Below are 25,565 nucleotides of genomic sequence, written 5' to 3'. Positions count from 1 at the left end.
TGAACTTTGGAATAATGAGATCCCACTGCATTCATCTCATGTTAGATGGAATATAAACTATTATGTATTTTGTGGCTTAAACCTTTTTGTTTTTAACAATTTATAGACATTTTTAGGCAACTTAGACATAATGAAAGTGATTGTGGCAGGTTTTCCAAAGACTGGAACCACAACAATGTGTACAGCATTGACTATTCTTGGATATAAGACGTATGACTTTTTCGAACATTATTCATATCATGGTAATGACTGGAACAAATTATTAGAAAGTGGTGGAACTGTCGATGATTTCAGAAGAATGTACAAAGACGTTGATGCTGTCACAGATGCACCAGCTTGTTATTTTTGGGAACAAATTCATGAAGCATTTCCTGATGCAAAGGTAGGTTTAAATTTTTGACAAGTTTAATTACTCGTGTATTAGAAACATTTAGATTAGTTTAACTTTAACTTGAAAATGAAATGCAAGCTTTTCTTTTCACACAGATAGTATTGACCATTCGCCATGAAGATGCGTGGTATAAAAGTCAATCAAGACAGATTACCACCAATAATGGACTTAAAAATTTTCTTGTGTTTGCACCCACAATTCCTCTCCTTGGCTGGTGGACATTCCACAAGTTTGCAAAGAACATAAGTATGATAATTTAATGATACCTATCCCTCAGTATTTTGTCATTTTAGTGTAAAGTACCATGATTAGTAGTGTTTATTGTATTGAAAGGTGATCACATCAAAAAGGACATTTATGCCAAACTCGCAATAACTAACACACTAAGTGAATTGAACATAAGCTTTGTCTTCGGTGAATATATATATCTGGACATGTTGATATACAGTAAAAGTTAATTTAACAAATCAAATTCATTTCAAAATCATTAATAACTGCTGCAGCCCTACCAATAAATTTTTGTTAACTAATAAGGTTTACTACAACTGTACATACTACATATACAGTAATATTATTGGGCTTAAGTGGTATTGATACTTGCAGTGAGGGTGTTGTATGGCCTGCAACATCCCAGTAAGAGACCTCCAAATGAAATGATTTCAAGGTTAAAATATCGTCAGCACAACAACTATGTGATGCAGGTATACTGTGGCGGTTGTATACCAAAATAGACTGAAAAGTTTAGCAAATAGTTTTTACAATTTTAAAATGCTACATATTGCTGTAGTTTTTCATTAATTCTGCTGCAGATGGCACCAAAAGATAAACTTCTTGTGTACGAAGCTAGTCAAGGATGGGAACCACTATGCAAGTTCCTCAATGTTGAAGTTCCTAATGTTCCTTTTCCTCATAAAAATACGAATTCAACTATCGCGGAGGAAATCGCTAATGAAAACCCCATAGCAATAGCTAATAAAAAAAGAAATAAAAAGGTTTTAGTAAAACTGTTCGCATGCTTTGTTTTGGTAGTAGCATTTTGGCGTCATTTCACATAACCTGCCGATTAATTAGTGTTTTGTTGTTGAATTAAAGATTATAATAAAAGTTTATAAGTTACTCATCTGTATTCTAGTTAATATGCAGTACTACATTTGCAACGGTGTTGCTGTGTTTTAGTTTTTATTTTATTTGTGTATCTACTAGAAATATCAATAAATATGTGTACCTATAAGGAAATACATAAACACGTTGTAAATAAAGTAACTTGTTCGTTTTTTTAAAATGCTGACATACATTTTTCATTGGGTAGTTTCAGTTATCTAGTATGCCATCCAAGGTAATTGTTTTTAAACTTTTTTGTTTCGACTCGCATTTTGAGTAAAACGACGTCTAAATAATAGGGTAGACAATGTAAATTGTACATAGCATTTCGAAATAATTTTCTATTGTACAGGACTTATCTAATGTCAAAACGCTATGGTTTTAAGGACAAAATTTTTCGTCAGCACAACTTTATTTTATTTTTAAAAATTTAGCAGTAATTTTTTTTTGGGAAATTTGGTGCACAACTTTTGATTGGTATATAGATAACACTCAAAGATAAACTTGTGGTCTATGAAGTAAGTAAAGAACGGCAGCTTCATTGCCAGTTTCTCGGCGCTGAAGTCCCAAATGCGTCATATCCACAACAGAATAGTTATACATTTTGCAGAACACACTGATTATGCACATTAGATTAGGACGTAGTACTTATCCACACATCCAATGATATAGTAGAACAATAAACGGCTGATTTTGTATTTATCATCATAGCTGTTTTAAGTATGGTACCGTATTGATTTTTAATTACGAGTTGCTGGATTATCGAAACGCTCGACTGCAAATACTTTTAAACGTTTAATAAATATTAGTATCTCGGACAGACAACAGAAAATGATGGAATAATTAAAGGAAGTGTGTTACCGATAGGACAACAAATTTCATATTCAGCCAAATTGTTATAAGAATTTTAAAATATTTCTATTTTGTTAGAATATCCTGCATATCTTATCCTATCCTAGCTTACTTAGTTGAGATTTTATTAGTGGGCTCAAATTCTTATTTCATAAGCACCCAATTAAAGAGAATATTTAGATCTCAGTATTTTGTCTTTTGGCTTCTCATACCAGAGACCGGCTATGAGAAATATCGAATAACTGCTAATTATAATAATTGTATAAAAGCACATTTTAAAGCACAAAAGAGGTTACTGTAAGCGGCTTTTAGCAAACATGAATTCAGCAACGAATTCATAAATATGGTCGCTTATAGGTTCATTGCAAAGTTTAGCACAGAACTCAGTTTTATACTGTAAGCTGCGCGTGCTGGATTTTGGCAGAGGCAATACTCATACACGATGTCTTTTCCTGATATAGAAACGATATCTTCCACTTCAAGGAAAATGAATCAATTTTTAAAGATAAATGCAGTTTTCATATAATTTTTCTATAAATAGTTTTATGCATAACTCATTTTACGTTTCTAAATATAAAATTATTACAATCTTGACTAAACATTAACCAATCTCAGGAAATAATTTACAAAGTAAAATTCATCCAACCATTTTTTACTTAAGTAGGCTGAAATAACACATTTCTTTATGAATTTTGAAAACAATGTTTAACTGCTCGATAAAACTACATAGAAGTTAATTATGATGTAGGCCTACAACTTTTAGACTGGAAATAAGGTATATTTATTTTCACAGTGTATTAGAGTTACGTTGTTGTCTTTTCAGCCTAACATTTCCGAATTCATACAGTAATTGTAGGTGTAACTTTTACGAATGTGTATTAATTTAAATTTTTCACTGTATAGGCTATTGATGTATTGAAATATCTTTGTTTGCTTTTATTTAAAATGATCATGATTTGAGAAATTTTATTTAAAAAAGCAATAGTTAAAACAGTGAGAAGATATTCTAAAAAATAAACAAAACGACTGTAGAAACAGGTATCAAAAACCTTGGTTTGACGAGAAAATTGGAAAAAATACCGTACCATAAGCTTTGCGACAAAGTGTTCGGTAGATAAGGCTGCTTATGCATTATGTACATCGTAGCCAAAAGGATTCCTCACAGTGGGAGGAATTTTTTGGCTGACAAAACCCGATTGTAAACCGGTTTTCGTAAAATGAAGTAAAAATAGCTCTTCCCGTAATTTTATGTCCATGAAATAAATGTGCGCAAAGTCAGACCATGACACAGTTTTATGCTCATCTTGGACTAGTGACGTCGTCCTTTACGATGCTGACAAATCCTTGCGCGTAGACCGGAACGTGAAGAGTGCTCGTTACAAACCATCGGTCGTTCACGTAATCGTAAGTTTCAACTGTGCCGTTGATGTAACTGTTTCCGTGAAGACCACCTGCTTCCATGAAATCAAAACGCAAATTAAACACATTTCAATAACTATGTTGTATTTGATTACATCTCCAACACGAGCATATGTTAATAACGTTTCCTATACGAAACCTATTCGACTAAAGAAATCATTATCACCTTCTATCGACTCACAGTTTACTTACGAAACACATTACAGTATCTGACCTGCCACACACAGCTGGCCGCAATGAACAGTGGCTGCGCCATATAAATGACCTCCAAGTGTGTTGCACCGCTTGACCCATTCATTGCTTTGTCTGCCATAAAACAGCAATCAGTTACAAGTACAGTTTAGAATTAGATAAACAAAGCCCAACGAAAAGTAAGAAGATTAAGTCCACCTGTTGTAAGAGTAAACTGCTTTATTTTGTCCCATTAGGTAGACCGTCCCGTTAAGATTGGCTGCTACAGCTCCTCTTTCCGGCTGCGGAAGTGAAGTCACAAACTTCCAAGAGTTATGTTTTGGATCGTAGCTTTGTACATCACAAACTATTTCGTTTGGCTCCGAACCTACGGCGCCACCTTGAGATTGTAAAATATAAGTGAGCACTCTGCCGATTCTATGATGGAATAAAGTTGTATTTAGCCAAACACTGACAATTGTTTTGCCTGTTGCTACAAAATGTTTTATATGTCCTTTCATAAACGAGTTGATAGTCACTGCGAATATTTAAATTCTTACCAATTACGTACAGCATTCCATCGCAAGTAACAGCACAAGGTGAGCTCAGTGCTTTTAACATGGGCGCCACATCTTGCCAGGAATTTGTGTCTGGATTGTACTTTTCAACACTGCGAAGCCTTCCGGTACCATCGCTGCCACCCAACACATAGAGAAAGCCGTTGAACGCTACCGATGTATGGAGAAACCTGGGTTCAATCATGGGTGCGACCTGTAGCACGATAAAGCGTCCATGTTAAATTCTTCTCCGAGTTTAACTTATACCTCAAGTTGAAAACTTAAAAAGACAGTAGCCTATTACATACCTCTTGCCAAATGTCAAGGCTAGGAATGTACATCCAAACTTCATTGCATGGCGTTACACAAGCCCCTCCGGTAACAAAAATGTTGTTCTTGACTGCAGCGACGCTGTAGGCGGTTTGTTTTACTGTTTAAACATTTCAAGTTAATATCGCAGCGCACAACTCGGAAATTACCGGCGGGGTCATCTTTTGAGGAATGCCTTCGGTTTGGTATCAATTTTGTCACAGTAATTACCCGACAACGGAGCCAAATGCGTCGTACGCGGTTGATTTAGATCGAAGTATACGCAATTTGCAATCGTCTGTTTGTCTTTGTTGAGACCACCAACCGTTACCAAAACCTCCATTTTCTGTAAACATCCATTGCGAATGACACGTAGGTCCACGAACGTTATAGCTAGTTATTATTCTCTACTTATATGAAAAAATTTATCATGAAAACTAAGTAGTCTATCTTCAAAAGTGTAATTTAAAGGCATTACATTTAGTTGTATGTATTAAAAGTTGCTTACTTTAGTCACATATGCTTGCCTTGGCTGCGTCCTTTTTGTTTGCATCATCGGTCGCTGGTCCGGAAGCAGCTGAAATCGTTGAGCCTCGTTCAAAAACTTTTCACATTCCTAACAATAAAAAGAAAAACTATGATAAATGGCGACTTTTTTAAGTCAGGTGTAACTTAACTTACCTTATTGTTCTTTATAAGTGGGTCAGCTTGCACAACGTCCAACAGAAACTGGGGCCTCACCAGTGGCAGGCGAACGTGTTCCAGTAGACGTGGGAGTAGGAACTTCCGGGAAGTGACGTCATGTTGCACCCAGCTCATAACAGCATCGAATACCTGGTTTTATCAAGTGAAAATGACATGTACCGGAAAAGTTTACATTGTGCAGTCAAACATTCTTTCATAATAAATTATGCAAATGAATAAATAATGCATTATTTACCAAAAAGTTATATGAGATATGTAAGTTAACACAATAGCTGCTATGCCTTACTACTTCTTCGGAATCCAAGGTTAAGAAATTGCTTGAAATCAGGCAAATCACGTCTTTCACATTAAGGTGGGGAAAATCTTCAGACATGCTGATTTCGGCAAAATTTTCATTTGAGAAGATGTTAGCAAAATTGACCAATTCCGCGCAAGACTTTAAAAATAAACAAAATGAGATGAAGTAATTAGGCTTACTTGTAATTCTTTAAATTTACTTTGCCTAAGTAGATCTTTTTATTTATTACGATTATGACGTAGTGATTTCTTCACCTGCTTAACAGCGAACTTCTTTATCGCTATGCAGTTGGATGGAGTCATGCGTTGTTTCAATATCATCACGCAAGCTTTTGATACGTTCGAAAATTTATACAAAGTTGCAGCTGATAGTATATGCTCAATGTTATCGTCTACAAAGAAAGTGTGACCACGATAAAAAGCAGCAGTAACATCTGGTATAAATTTAAAACTGACATGAACCGACCTGACCGAAAACTAAATTATGCCACGTTATGTACGCTGCGTTGTGCGTTGTAAACTTGTGCGATTTGATCGTTTCGATTTCAACTCACCATTTATATTGATTTTGGAGGTATAAGCATAGTCTACAAGCTGCATTATAGTCTGAGAAGACGCATCATTCAAATGTATTTTTTGCAGGTATCGGCTGGCAGAATTGGCAGTAATTAATTCTGAGAAGTAGTGGCTGGCACAGCACAGGACCGCCTGAAAAACAAACAAACAAATCTTATTTGAAAGACAGAAGCGGACAGAACTATATTAAAAAATGTAAAAATAACCAGCTCGTGCGCCTGTAAAAATGAAGCTTTACAAAAAAACTGAAACTATTTGTTCAATTTTCTTATGATTCGCGTGACTAGGGTTGCGTGCAATTGCAAGTCTTTGAGACTAATTAATAAACAATAATATTAAATAACGTATTGCCAAACAATTTTTGTGAGAAAAAATTGTATTGGAATATTAAGCGTGCGAGAATATACTATATCAAATCAATAACGTAGGATAATATGCCAATCACGTGAAAAAGGCTTTAGCGTGACTAATTTTGTGCGTTTTATGAGACAATTTGGTTGAAGCCAGCACCGCAAATGAAATCGGTCCAAATGTCTCTTGGATTTCATCCACACACACCCCCACATTGTAGACAAACGTGATATTGATCAGTGAAAAAAACGGTCTGTAACGCATGACTTACTCACTTATTGCTATATCTTTTAATGTTTATTAAAATTTATGTCTACAGTACATTGCGGTTTCACAAAAGTTTTCGTTAACGGTAAACTTCAACACAGTCTAACATTTATGCTCAGAAACGAAAACATCGTGATGTCGTTTTTATAACAAGAGCTTGTGTCAGCTTTTACTAAACCTCTTACTGTCAAAGCAATTATATTTTACCTTGTGGCAAGGTATTTCTTTTCCATCTGTCACGAGCACCAAATCCACGAAGTTTTCATTGAATCTCAACTTGTTCATTCTACTTAGGACGCCGATTGCGTGCGACCCATCGTAGTGCTGGTAAGAAAGCGAAGGTAGCGTTGAGCCGCGCCCATTTTGTATTTTTTGCTGAAAAATGACGCCAGAAAACATGAACACGCGTCGTGCGTGTGTAATATGGTTCTCAGTGAAACTACAACAATTTTAGAGCAATAAGACTTGAAGGCGTATCTTTTATACGTGTTTAATTAAAGATAATCTGGTTATTGTTTGCTGATATTTACCTTTAATCTTGCAACATGCGTACAAATGTAATCTACCGCGTTACATGCAGACGTACAACTTGTTAATTTTGAAAATTATATTCCGAGACAATAAGAAAAAGGCGAGATAAAAATTCACAGAAGAATGCGTTTCATTGCCAAGTGTTAGAAATTACTATATTTAGTAAAAATGCCTATTTTGAGCAAAAAGTATGCTATTTTAATGTAATGTCTGGACGTTTGCAATAGTGGAAATTGCTCCGACGTGCCATATAGGCTATTGCTTTTTAAGACTATAAGAATTTTTCTCTGTTCTAAAACTTCTAATCTTTTCATGCGGCATGATATTTATGAAGCAAGCAGTATTAATATTTACTACATACTATAGACTATTATAACTATCCATATACTATAGATTCGGAAACGCGCATATTGATTGCTTACTTACTTCTGTTGGGACATCATATCGAAGCCTTTTACGTGGCGGAGTATTTTCGCGTTTTTCGCTGCTCAAGCTCACACTGTCGTCAATTGTTGAAGGTGATGACGTCATTGAGGTTTCATGTCTGCCGTTTTGCGTTGAGGCACTTCAAAGTGAAAATAAAATTGGCTTTAGTCCAAAAACGCCTTTAAAGGCGCAAGTCATTTGAGAACAGACATTACAAACATGCCTGCCATTATATAGCAAACAAATTGAGCCCTTTCAAAGTGCCGGTGCTCGCCAAAACAAAGGCAAAAGTAAACCAATTCGATTAATTTCGTGACGTCATAAACTATATTGCCTTAAAAAGGACTTTATTCTCGCACGCTTGGCCAAAATACATTTGGGGGAAAAATGAAAACTTTGCTGGTTAAAGATTTCCTTGGCCCATTTTATAAGAATACCTTCCTAATGCGCGAATAATTTAGCTTTCACAATACTTCTACAAAACTTTGACAATGTCACGTTTTTCGGTAACTATGAACGTTCCACAAGACGTGGTGGAAAAAATTTATGACGCGAAGTTGAATTCATAATTTTATTTGTTACAAACAAACAGAATCCGAAAGGATTTCAATTTCTTATCCCGTTTGATGTACGAAATTTAAAGCATCTCATGCTGGTTGAGCCTAAGTTCTGTGAATGGGACGATATAATTGACCAATAAATAACAATTGCTTGAGTTAATGCAAACCTGATTTGCTCCTGGTCATCATAACCTGAATCCAAGCGTTCCTGCTTGATTTTTGGTTGAGAGGCCATGCTTTAAGTTTGATGTGGATCACTTTACAAAACGCAGCTTCAAGAGCTCGTTGAAATGTGATTATGCACTTTAAATACAGTATAACTCTATTTTAGCTTTTGTGATTCCAACTATAAGAAACAGAATAGCAATAAAACGTTAACTGTTTTGCTATTCAGGCTCTACCATGCCGAATTAATACTTTACGCTCCTAAAACATGGATAAACCTTTGACCATGACTTCGTTCAGTACAAGGCCTGGAAACAGAAGAAATGGATTTCACATCATAATATATTATAACGCCTGCAAAGAGAGTTACGAAAACGTGACAAAATATATGACAACCGCGCGGCTTTATAAATTTATGTAGTTTTATACAAGCTTTTAAAAGCTCTATCAAACTCCGCTATACGCAACTCTATACACGATGTACGTTTGTTGATTAACCTGCAAATACTGCGCTCGTTAATTATTGCTGTCACTCACTACAGACTGCTCATGCTTAGCTTTGGTTAATACAAGCTCCAATACATTTGCTTGCTGCAAACCTTAATGCTGATAATTGTATAGCACTGTTGCGGACTAAGACAGGAGCATATAAGCACACTGCCGCTCTTTGCCAACCACACACTTTAAAGCGATTTGTACCAGTGCCAAGAAAACCGGTTTTAACCACCTCAAACCAGTCGCGTCTTCCATTTGAACAGGAGTTGATGTCATGTTTATGAACTTCATATTGCCAACGCTAAAAAAGGTTACACACTATGAACCTCGTCACAAAACGCTTAATTCTAAATAATATTCTGCATTAACATCTGACTTTTAACAAACATCTTTATCGTAAAGTCTTATTGGTGGATTATTACAGCACCTTAACTCCTTACTGTCTTTAACACCATTAAAATATACTGTATCGCATAAAATAGCAATGCCTGGAGATATTATAAGCTTATGTTAATACTGCAAGCGGCTTCACACACTACGACCAAACGCTCGATGTGCTTTTTGAGCAAAACCGAAGCTCGAACTTTTATAAATACGTGATGTTGAGGTACTTGGCTGTGTTCCAAAGCGTTCGTAGTAGACGAGACTTATTGGCATTGCGAACGTTTCGCTGTGACGTCAAAGCAACTAGTCCAATATATTGGTTCGACAGTGGACGCCGTAGATGCTTTGAGAGCATTTAAGTATTGGCATTAGGAAAAAATATGATGTTTATTGTAAACAGGCCAACAGATGGATCACGTCCTTTAGGCACGGGTATGATTTCCGAGAAGAAGCTGATATTTATCAGCCGCCGTTTGGACGTTTCCTTTTCGTTTTCGAGCCAAATATTAAAATTGTCTCTCCTGGTTCCGACTTAGGCAAAATTACGAATGCAAAAAACAACAATGACAGAAAGCTCTTTTAGAGGTTAAGTTTTTTCTTCATCTGGTATTTTCTTTTACTAACTATCAAACTCAGTTTGCTTGTTGCGTTCGGCAAATCTCAAATTTAAAATCGTGTTGTCATTGGAAGACGCGGTCTTATATGGCTTCAAACCTAGGGGAGCTCGTCTACCAAGATCCTTGAAATGCCTTGAAACTTTTAAGTTAATTTCATTTCGAAAGTAAAATCGACAACACAAACGTATTGAAGTATCTATTTACAAATTGGCGTTGCACTATTATTTTTTATAATAAGAGTGTATGCCTATACTTAAAATTATTGTAAATTGTTAACAACAAGGTCAGCCGGCATAAAACTCTTAACATTTACAACACAATCGAAAGTCAATGGGGGCAGCTTCACCAATTCTTGACCCTTACCCTGGCCTATAATTTGGCAGACCCGTTTCATCATTTGCCACCAATATTATCGAAGTTACGACTACACTTGCACCAAACTGATTTTGTAGTTGATAAGAAACACAGCCTAAAGAATTATATCATCTTTCTTTGCGTCAATCGCTACATATGCTAAAAATACGCCAATCCATTAAAACCGTTTGGCCCGACCGCAAACCACTAATATCACTTGCACGTCTACTAATATACATACTGAATGAAACATGTAATATTATACAACAATAGGTAGATCCAAGAACCTGGACCCCAAAACTTTAGTTGCCTATGCATTTACGCTTGCATCTAACGGGCGGTATTTAAGCGGCCAGGAAGGTATTTTGAAGCGGAAAATTTTTTGTGAGTGGTTTGGAATCCTGCCAAACCCGATTGCGTGTGGCAGGCATCGTTCATAGAAAACCTTAAATCCTGTTTTCTACGACATTGCCAAGCTTGGTTGAACTCCGTAACAAAAGCGTGAACTTTGACCGAGCCAAAACTGGAGTTTTATCGGCCGTATTCGTTTCAATGAAGTTAAAATCGGTTGAATTGTTTGTCGCAATCACCAACACAGCTTAGATGAGTTGTTTTGTTCGACAAGTGTTGCGGTAAAATTGACGTCAATATGCGGGAAGTCGGCCATTCACGTTCCTGCCATAAAGTTGCTGCTATTTTGATTGGGAGTCCCAGGTATGGGCTACTATTATACTCACTGATTAAGTCAACTTCTCAAGAAATCATGAAAGTTATCAAGTCATGAAAGTTTGGCGATGGTTGATAAACCGAAATCGGAAACTGAAAAAACCTGTGTTTGGCAGCGCTGTCGTACTTTATTTAAATAAAAGTTTGTTTCTGGTTTAAAAACGAACAAAACCTTTCCAATAAAAGCAAGCCGCAGGGTAAAGGGCAAAAGGTTTACAAAATTCCATCAAAACAACTCCCTATTAATAGCCTTCGGTTAATCGAAATACCATCTTGTTCCCACACCGTGCTCTTTGGCTCGAATACTTCATTTTTGACCGAGATACTAGCAGGAATAGCCGCCTGTGGCCGCGGGCTGGTCGCCAGTTGCAATTGCGCCTCACAGAACTGCCATCAGCAGCCACTATCGTTAGTTTAAGATATTCAATAACCTGATGAAGTAGGTTTGTCAAACGGTGACGTTGGTTGCTACGGTAACCGGAAACCGGACCACCAGTCCAGAAAAAAGTTGAAACTTGTACGGTACAATTTGCATTTCATAATACACATCACAGTAAATGTACAACAATACATGTCTGACGTATACAATGAACGACTGTATAGCAACGTTCAGGCGAACTGCTCTTAAATTAGAAGTACAACTTCCGCCTTTGATTTATTTATTTTGCAAAAATGTTTGCAAATTCGGTCTACGTAGTTATATATGCAAAATAGGTTTATAAGAACACACACCAACAATAAGTACGTTCAGCAGAGTAAAAAGTAAGTAAAAAATATAGATAGGTCCGTGTTCCCATCACGTGAAATGTATTAAAATATTACCACAATCGGGATATTATTTGCCAAAGACATCCTCAACCAGTGCGTGATATGCGACGCTGTCTACGGCGGCAGACTTGGAAATTTCCCCATTCATCCAAGCTGCGTCGAACTAAAAACAACAGGTCGTATTAGCAAACCTAGTAGAAAATGTACTCGATTACAGGTATGGAACCAACACAATTGCAGAAATATTTTTATACCTTTGAAAAAGCCATTATATATTTTTTATAAGGAACTTTCCTTCCTTAGGTAATTGAACATTCTGTCATAAAATTACAGGATTTTTTAAAGAACATTTTTGCCATTCTCATATTGAAAATAAAAATATCAGGCGTTTAAGGCGAACTAAGATGAATTAAACATTCTGTAAGAAACTTTCACCAATATCATTTTGCTGAAACTTAAAAAACTACAAAAATAAAGTTACCATAAACATTGCAACCCAAAGTTTCTAACAAAAGTCAAGTGTATTCAACATCGGTCAACAGATGGATTTTTACTGGCTAGCTAGCGGACATAATCGAAACTCGATAGATTATATTTAAGAAGTTTTACCCTGACTGGGAGCTGCTGATATTGAACCGCTTCGACGGGGTTTTCTCTCCAGTTCAGTTTGGAAACAAAGTTCTTGTAATCAACCGCGTCTTTCACGGAAAGCCTGGAACAGAAGACAGGTAAATATGTAGAAGTGCGGACTAAATAACGTTATCTGCGCAAGACGTTGAAGTTAAATGTCATGTAAACATAAGCTGACGCAAATTACGCCGAAAAGACTTAACAATTTACGCCATTGCTGACGTCACTTACTTGCTCATGAAAACCTGAAGAATATCTTCCGCTAGGGGGAGCTTAAACGCTCTGCATATCGTGCGAAGTTCTTTAGCTGGTAAGGTTCCCGTCTTGCCGACATCAGCAAAAACGAACGCTTCCTGGAGCCGTGTAAAGTCCTACAAATGTAATCAATAAATAACACTGGTCTACAAATTTCAACTTTTTTTTTCAGGTTTGGGTTTTGACAACTGATTGTAGCTAATTTTGGGGCGCTGAATCCGAAAATGAACTCAGATTTTCTCTATCACATCAAGTTTTCTTTCTATCGGTGTCATTATTTTATGAAATTGACCAATTTTACCCTTTTTACAGTAAAATGTCCAGTAAATGTACAGTAAAATGTTGTAATGATCCGGATATATTTTGTTACATTTGTGGATGCTTCATGTTGAAGTCTCAACAATGCAATATTACCACGTTTGTAAAAAGGGCATATCTTGCTTACTTTAAAGTCAAGTTAGGGGACCAGGACAAAAGCTGGGCTCCTCATAAAGCGTGCAAGACCTGCGTTGAATGTCTGAGAAGTTGGTCGCAAGGAAAAGGTTCACAAATGAAATTTGGAATACCCATGATTTGGCGAGAGCAACGAAATCATGTTGACGATTGTTATTTTTGTCTTGTTAGTGTGAAAGGGTATAACAAAAAGAGTAAACATCGTTTGAAATATCCAAATCTGGATTCGGCATTGCGGCCAGTTCCTCACAGTGATGAAAAGCCACTGCCAGTATTTATATCACTTCCAGAACTACACGAAGAGGCTATTTCTTCTTCAGAAGCATCGTTTAGTGAAGGAGAAAGTGAAATTTTTCAACCAGCACCCGAGGATCTGTCAGACAAGCCTTCCCAGTTTAATCAGATGGAATTAAATGATTTAGTGAGAGATTTGTATTTGCCTAAGCAATCGGCGGAGTTTTTGGCATCAAGGCTACAGGAAAGGAAACTTCTCAAAGCTGGTACAAGCGTGACATTTTTTCGCAAACGAGAAGAAGAACTGCTTCCATATTTTGCTTCCCACAATGATTTCGTTTATTGCAACAATATAGAAAGGCTTCTTCTAGAAATGGGATTACCACAGTATGATGCAGACGAATGGAGACTTTTCATTGATAGCTCCAAACGAAGTTTGAAGTGTGTTCTACTTCACAATGGTAACGTGTACGGTTCTATTCCTATAGGACATTCGGTGACAATGAAAGAAGAGTATCAGAACATCAAAACCGTTCTTGAAAAGTTCAAGTACCATGAGCATAGTTGGCTCATCTGTGTAGATTTAAAAATGGTGAACTTTTTGCTGGGGCAACAAAGTGGCTACACCAAATACCCATGTTTCCTATGCTACTGGGACAGCAGGGCCAAGGATCAGCACTGGAAGAAAGAAGAGTGGCCTCCAAGGCTTACCTTGACACCTGGAGACAAAAATATCATACGTGATCAGTTAGTTGATATCAAAAAGATCCTCTTGCCTCCTCTTCACATCAAACTTGGTCTCATGAAACAATATGTAAAAGCTCTGGATCATGAAGGAGAGTGTTTTAAGTATATATGTTATGCTTTTCCTGGTCTCAGTGAAGAGAAAAAAAGAGCTGGGATTTTCAATGGACCACAAATCAGGCAATTGTTAAAGGATGAAAAATTTGTAAAATCAATGTTGCCATTCGAGGCTAGAGCTTGGAATGCTTTCGGTGCTGTTGTGAGAAATTTTTTGGGAAACAGAAAAGCAGAAAATTATAAAGATCTCTTAAGGGAGCTACTGCTTAGTTTTGAAGATTTGGGATGCAGGATGAGCATCAAAGTTCACTACTTGAAGAGCCATGCGGATGAGTTTCCAGAAAACCTTGGGAAAGTTAGTGAAGAACAGGGTGAACGTTTCCACCAGGATATTAAAATTATGGAGGAACGTTATCAAGGTCGGTGGGATTGTCATATGATGGCCGACTATTGCTGGAGTTTGAAAAGAGAAATTCCAGATGCTGCTCATAAAAGAAAGTCCCTCAAAAGAGCATTTTTAAGCTTATAAGTGAAGAGTTCATATTTTATGAAAGCTCTTTTGTTGACTGTTTCTGAACTCGCCCTGCCCAAGTCCCTTTGAGTCAATCTTTATTTTGGCACTTTGCTATTTCTGTGTGTGTCTTCAGAATTTCTGCACTCCGTTGTCTATGTGCATATTGTGTGAGCTGTAGGCTATAATTCAGATAATACCTTGTCACTGTCCTATCGACAGGTTCGTCAGCATAATGTAGCGTTTGATGTTATTATGGTTGCTCTTTTGTATGCCTATTTTTTATTCCAAAACATGAAATTTTAATAAAGACAACGCAAATTTGTGTGAATATAATATAGAATGCTTGTTTGCTAATTAAAGCTAGATTATTGCAGGTAAAACAGTGTTTATTGCATCAGAATTCCTTGTTTTGACAACAGAGGGGGGGCAAAAATTGATTTTTTTCAAAAATTAGGGATATTTCATATCTCAAAAACGTGATGTGATAGAAAAAATCTGAGTTCATTTTCGGATTCAGCGCCCCAAAATTAGCTAAAGTGAGTTGTCAAAACCCAAACCTGAAATTTTGTGTAGACCATATAATCCACAGGTGACCTTAGCTTATAAAAAAGTGAAGCGAAAATGGTTAGGAGAAACTTTATATGCTTTACTCGGATGTGCTTGCTCTATCAGGCGTGCAACTGCAGTTTTTGAATAACAATAAGATGCATAGAACCTATAAGCCAGGATCGTGTCAAAAGTCCTAAAGGTGCCGCAATATGACAAACCTCGAAATTTTTTTTCTTTAATTTTTCCTGGGCCACAGCCAACACCAAGGTCATGTCCACTTCTTCCGCCAACTTGTGGGCGTAATTCCGTCCGATAGTCATTATTTCGTGCTCCGAGAAACCGCCCAACTGAGCCAAAAGATTCCTGTAGGAAATCACATAATTAGTTTGCTTACTTAGCTGGACATTAAAACATCAGCTAGCCTATATTGCCAGTAACGACACAATCCAACTACTTTCTACCACAGCTGAGTATGTACCAAAATCATATAATAACAAAAATATCAGCCCATTCTGTTAACAACCGACACGTTACAGCAACTAACTGCCTTGCTATCAATTCCTTTTACCTGAGACTTTCGTATCTGATTGTGCCACTGGCGCTGGGATCGTTAAGAACAAAGAATTCCTTGATGTCCTTGCTCTTGTCCTTGGTCGCCTTCTTCAGCTTCTCCGCAATCAGGCTCATATTGGCCGACGGAAACTGATTATTTAACACAGGCTTTAATACTTCACATTACTAAAATCTACATTTTTAGAGTAAATACTTATGCTTTATCTGATAGTATCTAATTACGTGGTTGAGCAAACCTAAAACACGCGACTCAAATTCAACCAAACAATTTGTCGAGAACTAAATAATATTAAAGAATACCTCGTCTGCGTGTTCTTCCATGTACCGGAAGGCGTATTCATCAGCGTCAGAAATGACGAAATCAAAGTTATTGATGACGATCTTTGCCCCAACATAGAAATCTTCCGAGGTAAAGTATTCCGACATCTGGCTCTTGAAGGTGTCCTGACCCGGTTTCTTAACCCGCCCACGTTCCAAAAATTTACCACCGATAATACCTGAATGGATTTAAGCGAAGATTATATGGATACCTCAAAAACGGGACCTTACCAATACACAATGGCCGAACGTCTTTACCCAATCACGAAAATAATAACTCTTATAGCGATAATGATCGGTTAAGACTTTGAAGCCAAACTCCAGCGCAAAAATTTTACCAGAGTTTCTCTGTGGAGGTTCGAATACCGCAATTGTGTCGTCAGATAGGAAGTAAGAGACAATAAACTTTCGGTCTTTGTCGATTGGATTGTCAGTCGCCATAAATGTAACGAATCTCAACACGTTACTTTCAAGGCCATGTCTGCAAAATTAAATTTCTTGTGAGGAGTAAGTTCTTTTTCAAAAGGGATGAATTTGAAATCAAGACTCTATTGGAAAACAATTGTGCTAGAGTGGATAAGCTTTACGGGCATTACATTAAAACTAACGTCACCATACCTATCTTTTTCCATAAACTTAATGAAGTCTCTCTGAGGCGGTTTTGGAATGAGACCCATACAGGAGCACAGAGAGTCCTCCTCGGATCCGAATCCGTTATAGGGAGGTATGGGACGCGGCATCTTCATGCCCTGGTCACCCTTGTACTTGATCGCGTCAAAGTTATCTTTAAAACAAATGATTTATGACGTGGAAAGTTTTTGCAGCAGCGTGCATTTGGGTGGCGTTGACCCTGCTTACCAATGCCAAATTTTGTCTTGTAGTATTCCTTGGTGAAGTCATCGCAGTTGCATAAGATAAGCTTTCGGCCCCATACGTTCAGAACGGCTCCGAGAACAAGATCAGCACTCGTGTAGAAATCTTCATAGACGGCACCGGTCTGAATGAAAGACACAGCAGTAGCCGAGTGAGTGGCGTATGCTAACTATGTTTAGTTTTCTGGCCATTTGCAGTTTGCTTTTAATCGATTCGGAACTTCAGAGCCTACCTTTAAACTGTCGAGAATATACCGTCCGCCGTGACCCATTGGACCAAAGACATTAAGAACGGTTCTGTCCGTCTTTTCGCCTGGCTGCCTCAATGGTAGTGGAGCATTCTGCAAAGCAAATTGTTTCTCTTTAATTTTAGCAAAATCAACGCTTGAACCGACCCTTTCTAGCTAGATCCCAGTTAATCTATGGAGATAGGGACTGTGTTATAATACAGTAAAAGTGGAATGCGCCTTGTTCAGTGAACCTTAGGCAATCTTGATCTCTTCAAGAACACGGGAACTGCGTCTCGGCCCGAATTTGGAGGAATAACCTCACGTATTTCAATGGTATCGTCAGCCAGGAAATAGTGCAACACCTGAAAAATTAGAACATAAAGAGTAACTCTACAGCCATTTCGAATACAAAACTGTATTACTATTTGTGTGACAGTTACATTATGAGAAAAGATAGAAACATGTTGATGTCCTTACCTATTGGTGTACGTAAGCATAGGAAAGGTTTTGAGGTTCAAACCATGTGTTAATACATTACGTCTAAAAGGTGCCGTAACTAGCCGAACTGAAACCTCGCGAAAACCTCCAAATGAAAATTTTTGCGTACGCCAATGCGTGACTTACCATTTCTCTTGTGTCACCAAACATGGAATCTGCATCATCCCAATAACATTCAAACCGAAGAACATGACGATCATGGTCGAGAAATTGTTTCAGAGTGTCAGTTCGTTCATATGGCCTCAGCGCTTGCATACTTTCTTCCATCTAAAGCAGAGCATATGTCTTAAGAAGTTTAAGACATACAACTCATGACTTACTTTGGTTTTAATCGTAACTATCATAGGATTGTCAAAACGTAATAGAGTTATTATGAGAAAATTTGTTCATCGTACCGGTACGCAGTATTAGTTTGTAGCATACCTCTTTTCTCATGGAAGAGTATGGATCATTTGGAGACTCTTGTGGTGTGTTTACTCGTACTCCAAGTTTACACAGGAAGTTCTTTGTAAACTCATCGCAATTGGTTAGTTTAAATTTCCTAAATTAAACAATTTCAAAGGTGAAACATCTTCTTTTTAAAAATGAAAACAGATAAAAAAGATAGAAGAACATCTTATAACATGGTCTTCATCATGTAGTTTAATCTAAATGTGACAGTTCCTTGGACTGATAGTATGATAATATCATAATTAGATCAGTCCAATGCCAGCAGAGACTTACTTTCCATAAAGAACAAGCTCATTTCCAACATTAAAGTGTTCAATGGTGTAAAATTCATCATCATGAGGGGCAGGAAGAGGAATCCTGTGACGTCTTATCAACGTTCCTTGTGGAATTCCAGAATTTTTCAACTAGCACAATTAGCATTTAATATCATATGGTTAGTTTTTCAGTGTTGCTGTTGTCAAGTTGTTCTTTACTTAATGATAGAGCATTACTAATTGAGTACATTTCTTTCAGAGCACTCTAAGTAATTTTTGTTTTAGTATTTCTCCAGGATAAGTGATACCTGTGGTTCAATAACTTGAATTGAATCATCTTCGAGATAGAAGTAAACTTTGCAGCTTCTTATCCTGTATTGCTCCTCTCGCTTTTCATGAACAGCTTCTTGGTAATAGGCTTGAAAGCTTAAAACCTGTTATTTAAAAAAAATAGAATAAAATAATTACAAATACGAAAATTTCTAAAATAAAAAACATTACGTGCTATTTTCCATGCATTTAGTTTTTAATGAACAGAAACTTAGTTTTTAACAATAGGTGGCATACAGTCACATGTTTCTCCAAAGTCCCACCATGTACCCAATGCTTATAACAACACTCAATAACTTCAACAGTAGGGTAAGGAGGACAAAGCGGGCAAACAGAGGCATTGCAGTTGTTCTTTTAAATATATTATATTAAAGTATTATATGCTCTTGTTTTAGTTTGAGAAAAAATTGTTCGTTTAGAACTTTTTTGTCGTGGAATGGAGTTGAGAGTTTATAGAATTTTGAGGGAATATTATTGGTAGTAAAATTTTCAAAAATGTGTATGAATACTGTAAATTAGTATAGTTTAAATATATTGTTTAAAAGTTATCCAGAAATTTACTAGTTATCATGTATTACTTTAAAACAAGTCTTCTAGCAACTCTATATGATAAACATTGCAGAGGATTTTGATTAAGTTACTAGGTTATGGAAAAATAGTACTGGTAATCCATCAAAAACTTTATATATTGATTTAAACCGTGTATGAAAGTGATATTTCTCAGTATTATTAGAGTGTATAATTATTTGTGGTAAGCCTACTATTGTAAATGGAAATTAAAGAAATTTATCCATAGTAAATATCTGCTTAATCATTCTAAGAGTGCCTTCAAATTGTCTTAAATATTGATGTACTCTGCCTTAAAACTATGATGTACAATGCCAATTAGTTGCTTCCGTCAGCAAGAAACCTAATCAATACAATTCGGTTCTTGCACAGCTCTTACCTTAGCAACTGCCTGTGCAGGCCCTGCCTATTGCACAGGCTCTTGCCCTAGCCATAGAATAAGAACAATAAAGAAGAAACCATTAACAGTCCAACGCCAAAGAAATGGAAGATATATTTTGATCAAATTTAATTCCTACATTCAACCTTTTACCTGTCTGTCGAAAGCAACCCATGCTGGTGCGTTGCTACCTTCTCCTTTAGGAAAGATGCTATGTTTGGGCTTGCTCTTTTGTCCCAAGAGAAGCTCTCCACCAATGCCAGGCTTTGTTGCACCAACAAGCATAGAGATATCATTTTGATAATCAAAATGATGCGACTTGTGGAACTTCTCTTTTCCAAGCTGAAAGTGAGAATGTTGAAAATTGTAAGTTATTTGATTAATCTGTGCAAGATGTGTTGTTAATGTTATTACTGTTTCTTTTAAGATCAAATTAAAGAGCCTGGCGGTTTTGACATAGAAAAAAGATTAGGCTACTGGTATACGAACAATTGCATTATGGTAACAGCCAGATTTCAGTATACTTTGGGGAGGCCAAATGTACATAAAATTTCTAGGCTAGCAAATGTACTGCAACTAATGAATATTTTTAACCCATACCATCTATTTTTAGTAATACCAATGCCAATACTTAAAAGTATATATAAATAATAATAGTACTTAATAGTACTTATTACAATAGCTAATAGTAACAAACCCCAAGTTCAACCCAGTTTTTATGAAATGAACAATCTGATATGGTCTACAAAACTGATTTAAGTTACCGTATCGTATTTCAGAGATTTATACCACAAAGAAACCTAAAACTCGTAAAAAATCCCTGAACGTAGTAGCATTGCCACTTTTACTGGTTTAAAATGACAATTTTTGATGCAAGGAACGGTACAACCACAACCATTACTGATAGATCAAGCCGAGCCAAAAATCCTAAATTACTCCAAGTTTTAATAGCCTACCGGTATCTTACTAAAGTATCACTACCGTACTTACGTTTTTATTAAAGGAGTTCCCTGGTAAGTATGGAAGCGCCATTCTCTTTATAACTAACTAAATAACTACTACGTTGAGTTAATTAATACAGACAGGCCAATTAAACACGAACAACGAAAAGTCCAATAGGCCCTATACTCTATGCAAGACCATCAATCCTTGAGGTCCGCATTGATACGATCACTATAGTAACGATTAAAGGTGAAACGCTCATACTTTTCTAAACCACATGGACATATTATGTATCAATCCAAAAAAACGTTAGGTCAAGGTACATAACGTTTTTCTTCAAATATCAAGAAAATGTTTCCTGAGTTTGAAGAATAAGTTTTCGTACATGATTTCAAAATTAATATTTAAATAAAAATTCTATCAACTTTTAGCTTCAGATGTTTCGAACTTGTTTTAGCTTTTGTCCGTCACTTTAAGCACTTGCTTTGCAGAGATGCTATGAAGAAGAATGTGGAAATAATGACATGTAGTGTTTGTGTTAGCATTCGTAGTTTTTACTGCCTCAGCTTTTGGAGCAGTTCCCAAAACATGAAATATAAGCTAAGTAAATGTTTTTAAAGTAAGGCTTCACTTGCCGCATGGAAGGATTGGAAGGCACCATAAAAATGAAATCAGACAAAACTGAACATTTGTTCAAAGAGTATTAAGGTTGTATAAAATTCTTTGTTTTCTTTATATTATATGTTCTAAATCTTGCGTTAACTTCAAACAACGCAAATCCGGAGTAAAAGATATGTCAATCGTTATCATGGCGCTCAACGCGCTAATTCTCAATTGTTCAGTCAAGCACTGGCAGTCATACCGAATGCATCTCTATTTTGTGCTCTGAAAGCAATAACCCTTTCGCTGTGAATCATTACTATAACTATATTCAAGAACTTTGTCAGTTTTATTAATGTACTTTGATGCCTAACTAGTCTATCAGTGGTTAACGAACACGCATATCATTGAAATCAGACTAACGAACAATCGATCAAGCAGCAACTAATTACAACCAAAACAACCTAGTAAGAACACTGTTTAGTTGGCACAATGTATCTGCATTACGGCATTTCGGAACATGCGAGCTGATAAAAAGGATTATGAAGTGATGAAGCCGTAAGCATTGGGTTTTAAAAGCGATACAGAGTAGTTAATTGAGCCAGAGTAGTCAGTGGTGTAATGGATGGGGGCCGCCAACCACCCAGTTTTTTGACGGAGGATTGCATTCCCTTACTTTTCTTGCTTTATGTCATGTTATCATCATTTTTATATACATTTGAAATAAGCATTTGGATACAATACCGTAGCTGCTGGACAGCGAATCTCCACTTCTTTTTAGGAATACACCGCTGAGAGTAGTCTTGACTGAGATAGGCTATCATCCGATGATTTTCAAGTGTAATTAAAATTTGTGGAAAAAGTTCAACGTTGGCCTAAAGTTTTTATAAATAGGATACAACGCACGCTGCTCAATTGAAAGTACTAAACCGCAAAAAGTTCAAACGGCAAATTAGCGTAACAACAAACGCGGTAACAACTATAACTAGCTGTTCTTCATTACTCGTCGACGATGCAATTTGTTTGAATTGTTTGGTTTAAACCTCTTTATTGACTTTTCTTCAACAGGTTAAAGTTTTACTTTAGGTTCCTGGATAGGCGTACAGGTTTGAATAGCAAGTGGCTGTTTACCGATTTTTTTCGTTATGCTTCGGTTGTGAGTTTAAGTGAAAAGTTTTTAAGCAGCACTGATGGCTTTTGCATAAAACTGAAAATAAGTTGAATAAAAGATAAAAACCATGAAATCAAAAATATCATCCATAAGGTTTTGTCAAAACTCAATTTCTCGCACTTTCTGCGATGGACGAGATGTTGATTTTCTGATTTATGCGATTGCATCGAGAAGGATGAAACTGGCAGATATAACACCGATCCGAGTCTATAAAATAAGGGAAGAAGGCGAAACTACATTGTACAGGTATTATCCAAAAAACGCAAAATCAGAAATTTTACAGTAAAACGTTTATTTTGTCAATCTCATTTCCTCAGCCAGGATAATAGAAGACTGTATGCGTATAAAGTTTTGGAGAATATGGGCGTATTATCTGCGTTAGACGTTGAATACAACAGTGAAAATACTATGCCATCAATGAATCCAAAATTTACTACCAACTGTAACGGGTGCCACGTCTTTGTTCGAGGCATTATTGCACCAACATATCGTCATTGCAAATGCCTAAATGTTCCATTTAGGTCTTCCAACCAGAGTCATTTGGAATATCCAGGTAATCTTTTCAAGGCCATTTGCCTAGCCGTTGCATATTTAGTACTGTTTAACATTGCTTTTAAAAATAACGTATGAATTTATAGGGTGGTGGGACAGTAATGGACAATGTTTGAAAGCAATCGTGACACCATATGAAAACTTCATACGTCATAGTATGAAAAAAATAGATTCTGGTTCTTCAGTTGTTCCAATGAGTAAACCATATTTTGAGACACCACATTTATGTTATACGTTTAATGATCCGAGATCATCAGTGAGTAGTTTTCACGTGCTAGTGGTACTGGTACATATTAATGAAATCCATTTCAGATGCAGTTTAGTTTATAGTGTATCTCATATATAGGCTTGGTATATAGTTTCGAATATTTTTGTAACAGTAAATTTTGATATAACTTATACAGCCTACAAAAGAAAGAACAGCGCAATACATGTCAAAAATAACTGAAAATGCATTGGAAAATTGTTTTGCTCACTTGTCCATGAAGCCAGTTAACAACAAATTTTTGACGGTGATCACCTACGTCAATAAATACGACATTAGACATATTGCAATTGAAGTTGGAAGAAATATCGTAAGTAGGCCTACTTTAGTACATTTAAGCTTTCTGCAAAAAAAATTTCAAACATAACCAATTTCATGAATATGCAATAAATTGCATCTTATTTCGAAAATCAATCTGAATTAACTTCTGGCACAGTTAGCATTTAAATGTGGAAATTTTATGCTTTCGCTCATGCAAGTACAATGTAATGATAGTCTGATACCCAGCCTATAGCCTATCACGTTTTTATCAGGTCATTCTTCTTTTAATGACACTCCTGGTTTTTATATTCCTGTACCTTGTTGGTGCAATTTCTTTTACGGAAATTGGTCTGGTAAAAATCAAACAAAAGCAAATGGACCAAGCATTTCCGGAAGATGACTGGGGCCCATTGAGGAATAATGGAAAAGAATTTTTCTGGGATTGGTGGGAAAGTTAAATGTTTTATTATAACCTAATTGTAAATCTAGGTATAGGAGGTAACCTTCCACGTTCAGGCTACACATTAAAAACGTTTACACGTCCAAGACATTACTGTATTTCAAATAAAGACATTTATAGCAATTGCAGTTAGGTAGAAATCCAAACCTAGAGCATGCTGTTTTTAGGGACCATCTTATGTTTCTGTTCCAGGCTGCAATTTCAACCATGAACAAGTCTATTTAACAAGACACAAAACGGATATCGTACTCTTAAAAAATGAAGTTGTTAAGCAATATTTTATTTGTCGTATTTTCGATTCATTCGTCTCTATATAAAACCTTTATGTATAGGCTAGATTAAACTATTTGCAATTCATTTTGTTGTACAATAAAATTGATTATATATCGCTCAGTATTTTGCAAAGTGTTTCTTTTTATGATAACTATTATCCAAATTATGTTTTTGATGAACCAAAATATTGCGATTGAACATATAAATATAACGCACATAACGTGTCTCTGCTGTCCTATATAATGTGACAATTTTGTTTTTTTACTGCTTCTAAGCATCAGTGTTATTGAAACAAATTCCGAAAAAGCTAAATTTCCGAACAAAAAGAGCTAGTTCGTGTTGTTGTTAAGTTTAATGTTAATGAACCAATTAATTAATTTACCTACTTTGAATATTATTTACCGAAACATGGTAATTTCATTTGGCAAGTACAAAACATTCGTACTAGTAAGCGGTTCAAGGTTGTAACCAAGTCATTAAACTCGAATCGCAAGTCAAGTCAAGTCATTAAGACTCAAGTCAAGTCACTGAACAAACCAAACAGAAAGCAAGTATACCATTTCTGTCAATCAGAAACTATTTAGGATTATTACATTATTTTTTCCATTTGTTTGCACCGTACGCGTTCGTAGACTACATTTACGCTTTAATGTGTTCGAACCAATATATAGAGATTCGTTTTATCTTAATGCTGAAACGTAACCAAAACGAACCGACTCGTGTTAAGTCGAATCATTTCAAACATTGACAAGTCAAGTCATTTATGCACTTTTTTGAAAGGAATTTGAGTCAAATCAAGTCTTTGGAAAAAGTGACTCGAGTCAGTAAGTCTCTGATATGTGCGCGTTGTAGTATGGCTGACCGTACTTGGCTTTAGATACCAGCCTCGTGTTATATAACTTGCTATAATATTTTCGAGCAACATTGCTATAATACCTGATATAATATCTATATAATATTGCTATAATATTTAATAGAATAATTAAAAATTTTGTGAGAGAAACACTAAAATTGTGCGTATATGAAACTGTCAACTTTGGGGTTGTAGCCTCAGCTGTGTAGGATGGGAATACTTGATATCTTGTTATTCTCTGCTCAATCTATAGTACTGT

The 25,565-nt window shown here is 36.2% G+C and overlaps 4 protein-coding genes across 7 annotated transcripts; 2 read left to right on the top strand and 2 right to left on the bottom strand.

The window, feature by feature from the left end:
• The first annotated feature begins 2 nt into the window (after positions 1 to 2).
• Positions 3 to 1,574, top strand: LOC143448589 (uncharacterized). Its single transcript, XM_076948394.1, has 4 exons — positions 3 to 382; positions 487 to 637; positions 995 to 1,092; positions 1,201 to 1,574. The coding sequence occupies exons 1-4, from the start codon at positions 131 to 133 to the stop codon at positions 1,444 to 1,446; spliced, it is 747 nt and encodes a 248-aa protein (XP_076804509.1). The 5' UTR covers positions 3 to 130; the 3' UTR covers positions 1,447 to 1,574.
• A 1,719-nt stretch (positions 1,575 to 3,293) lies between these two features.
• On the bottom strand, positions 3,294 to 8,854 carry LOC143449294 (kelch-like protein 21). Of its 4 annotated transcripts, none has more exons than XM_076949430.1 (14): positions 8,681 to 8,854; positions 7,954 to 8,092; positions 7,204 to 7,371; positions 6,357 to 6,510; positions 6,058 to 6,194; positions 5,792 to 5,941; positions 5,482 to 5,634; positions 5,309 to 5,416; positions 5,032 to 5,146; positions 4,800 to 4,921; positions 4,495 to 4,705; positions 4,154 to 4,334; positions 3,978 to 4,069; positions 3,294 to 3,795 (listed from the first exon to the last, which is right to left on the bottom strand). In XM_076949430.1, the coding sequence occupies exons 1-14, from the start codon at positions 8,746 to 8,748 to the stop codon at positions 3,644 to 3,646; spliced, it is 1,950 nt and encodes a 649-aa protein (XP_076805545.1). In that variant the 5' UTR covers positions 8,749 to 8,854; the 3' UTR covers positions 3,294 to 3,643. The 4 variants fall into 4 exon arrangements, with proteins under 4 accessions (XP_076805545.1, XP_076805546.1, XP_076805548.1 ...); XM_076949431.1 differs by having other exon boundaries at positions 7,204 to 7,320; XM_076949432.1 differs by having other exon boundaries at positions 3,667 to 3,795; positions 3,956 to 4,069.
• Positions 8,855 to 11,769: 2,915 nt separating this feature from the next.
• LOC143449992 (EF-hand domain-containing family member C2-like) lies at positions 11,770 to 21,079 on the bottom strand. The gene is made up of 17 exons (XM_076950366.1): positions 20,920 to 21,079; positions 20,083 to 20,271; positions 18,962 to 19,087; positions 18,673 to 18,803; positions 18,373 to 18,490; positions 18,076 to 18,216; positions 17,703 to 17,813; positions 17,455 to 17,562; positions 17,208 to 17,346; positions 16,968 to 17,133; positions 16,688 to 16,830; positions 16,332 to 16,528; positions 16,027 to 16,160; positions 15,677 to 15,821; positions 12,884 to 13,023; positions 12,632 to 12,734; positions 11,770 to 12,185 (listed from the first exon to the last, which is right to left on the bottom strand). Exons 1-17 carry the CDS (start codon positions 20,959 to 20,961, stop codon positions 12,090 to 12,092), a joined length of 2,229 nt encoding a protein of 742 aa, XP_076806481.1. The 5' UTR covers positions 20,962 to 21,079; the 3' UTR covers positions 11,770 to 12,089.
• A 1,416-nt stretch (positions 21,080 to 22,495) lies between these two features.
• Positions 22,496 to 24,630, top strand: LOC143449721 (uncharacterized). Its single transcript, XM_076950031.1, has 6 exons — positions 22,496 to 22,888; positions 22,960 to 23,195; positions 23,281 to 23,450; positions 23,599 to 23,769; positions 23,993 to 24,165; positions 24,373 to 24,630. Exons 1-6 carry the CDS (start codon positions 22,710 to 22,712, stop codon positions 24,389 to 24,391), a joined length of 948 nt encoding a protein of 315 aa, XP_076806146.1. The 5' UTR covers positions 22,496 to 22,709; the 3' UTR covers positions 24,392 to 24,630.
• Positions 24,631 to 25,565: the final 935 nt, after the last annotated feature.

This window comes from Clavelina lepadiformis, chromosome 3 (genome assembly GCF_947623445.1).
Source record: "Clavelina lepadiformis chromosome 3, kaClaLepa1.1, whole genome shotgun sequence".
Classification (NCBI taxonomy): Eukaryota; Metazoa; Chordata; class Ascidiacea; order Aplousobranchia; family Clavelinidae; genus Clavelina; species Clavelina lepadiformis.
This window is presented reverse-complemented; position numbering and strand designations above follow the sequence as displayed.

Excerpts from the sequence above, each read along its gene's own strand:
- LOC143449721 (XM_076950031.1), top strand. The coding sequence starts at position 22,710 with ATGAAATCAAAAATATCATCCATAAGGTTTTGTCAAAACTCAATTTCT. Across the intron at positions 23,451-23,598 it reads TTAATGATCCGAGATCATCA|CCTACAAAAGAAAGAACAGC; the intron begins GTGAGTAGTTTT and ends TAACTTATACAG. Across the intron at positions 23,770-23,992 it reads TTGAAGTTGGAAGAAATATC|GTCATTCTTCTTTTAATGAC; the intron begins GTAAGTAGGCCT and ends CGTTTTTATCAG.
- LOC143448589 (XM_076948394.1), top strand. The coding sequence starts at position 131 with ATGAAAGTGATTGTGGCAGGTTTTCCAAAGACTGGAACCACAACAATG. Across the intron at positions 638-994 it reads CAAGTTTGCAAAGAACATAA|TGAGGGTGTTGTATGGCCTG; the intron begins GTATGATAATTT and ends TGATACTTGCAG. Across the intron at positions 1,093-1,200 it reads ACAACAACTATGTGATGCAG|ATGGCACCAAAAGATAAACT; the intron begins GTATACTGTGGC and ends ATTCTGCTGCAG.
- LOC143449992 (XM_076950366.1), bottom strand. The coding sequence starts at position 20,961 with ATGGCGCTTCCATACTTACCAGGGAACTCCTTTAATAAAAAC. Across the intron at positions 18,217-18,372 it reads ACTCTTCCATGAGAAAAGAG|ATGGAAGAAAGTATGCAAGC; the intron begins GTATGCTACAAA and ends GCTCTGCTTTAG. Across the intron at positions 12,186-12,631 it reads ATCAGCAGCTCCCAGTCAGG|TTCGACGCAGCTTGGATGAA; the intron begins GTAAAACTTCTT and ends TGTTGTTTTTAG.
- LOC143449294 (XM_076949430.1), bottom strand. The coding sequence starts at position 8,748 with ATGGCCTCTCAACCAAAAATCAAGCAGGAACGCTTGGATTCAGGTTAT. Across the intron at positions 6,195-6,356 it reads CTCCAAAATCAATATAAATG|ACGATAACATTGAGCATATA; the intron begins GTGAGTTGAAAT and ends CTTTCTTTGTAG. Across the intron at positions 5,147-5,308 it reads GGCAAGCATATGTGACTAAA|AAAATGGAGGTTTTGGTAAC; the intron begins GTAAGCAACTTT and ends GGATGTTTACAG.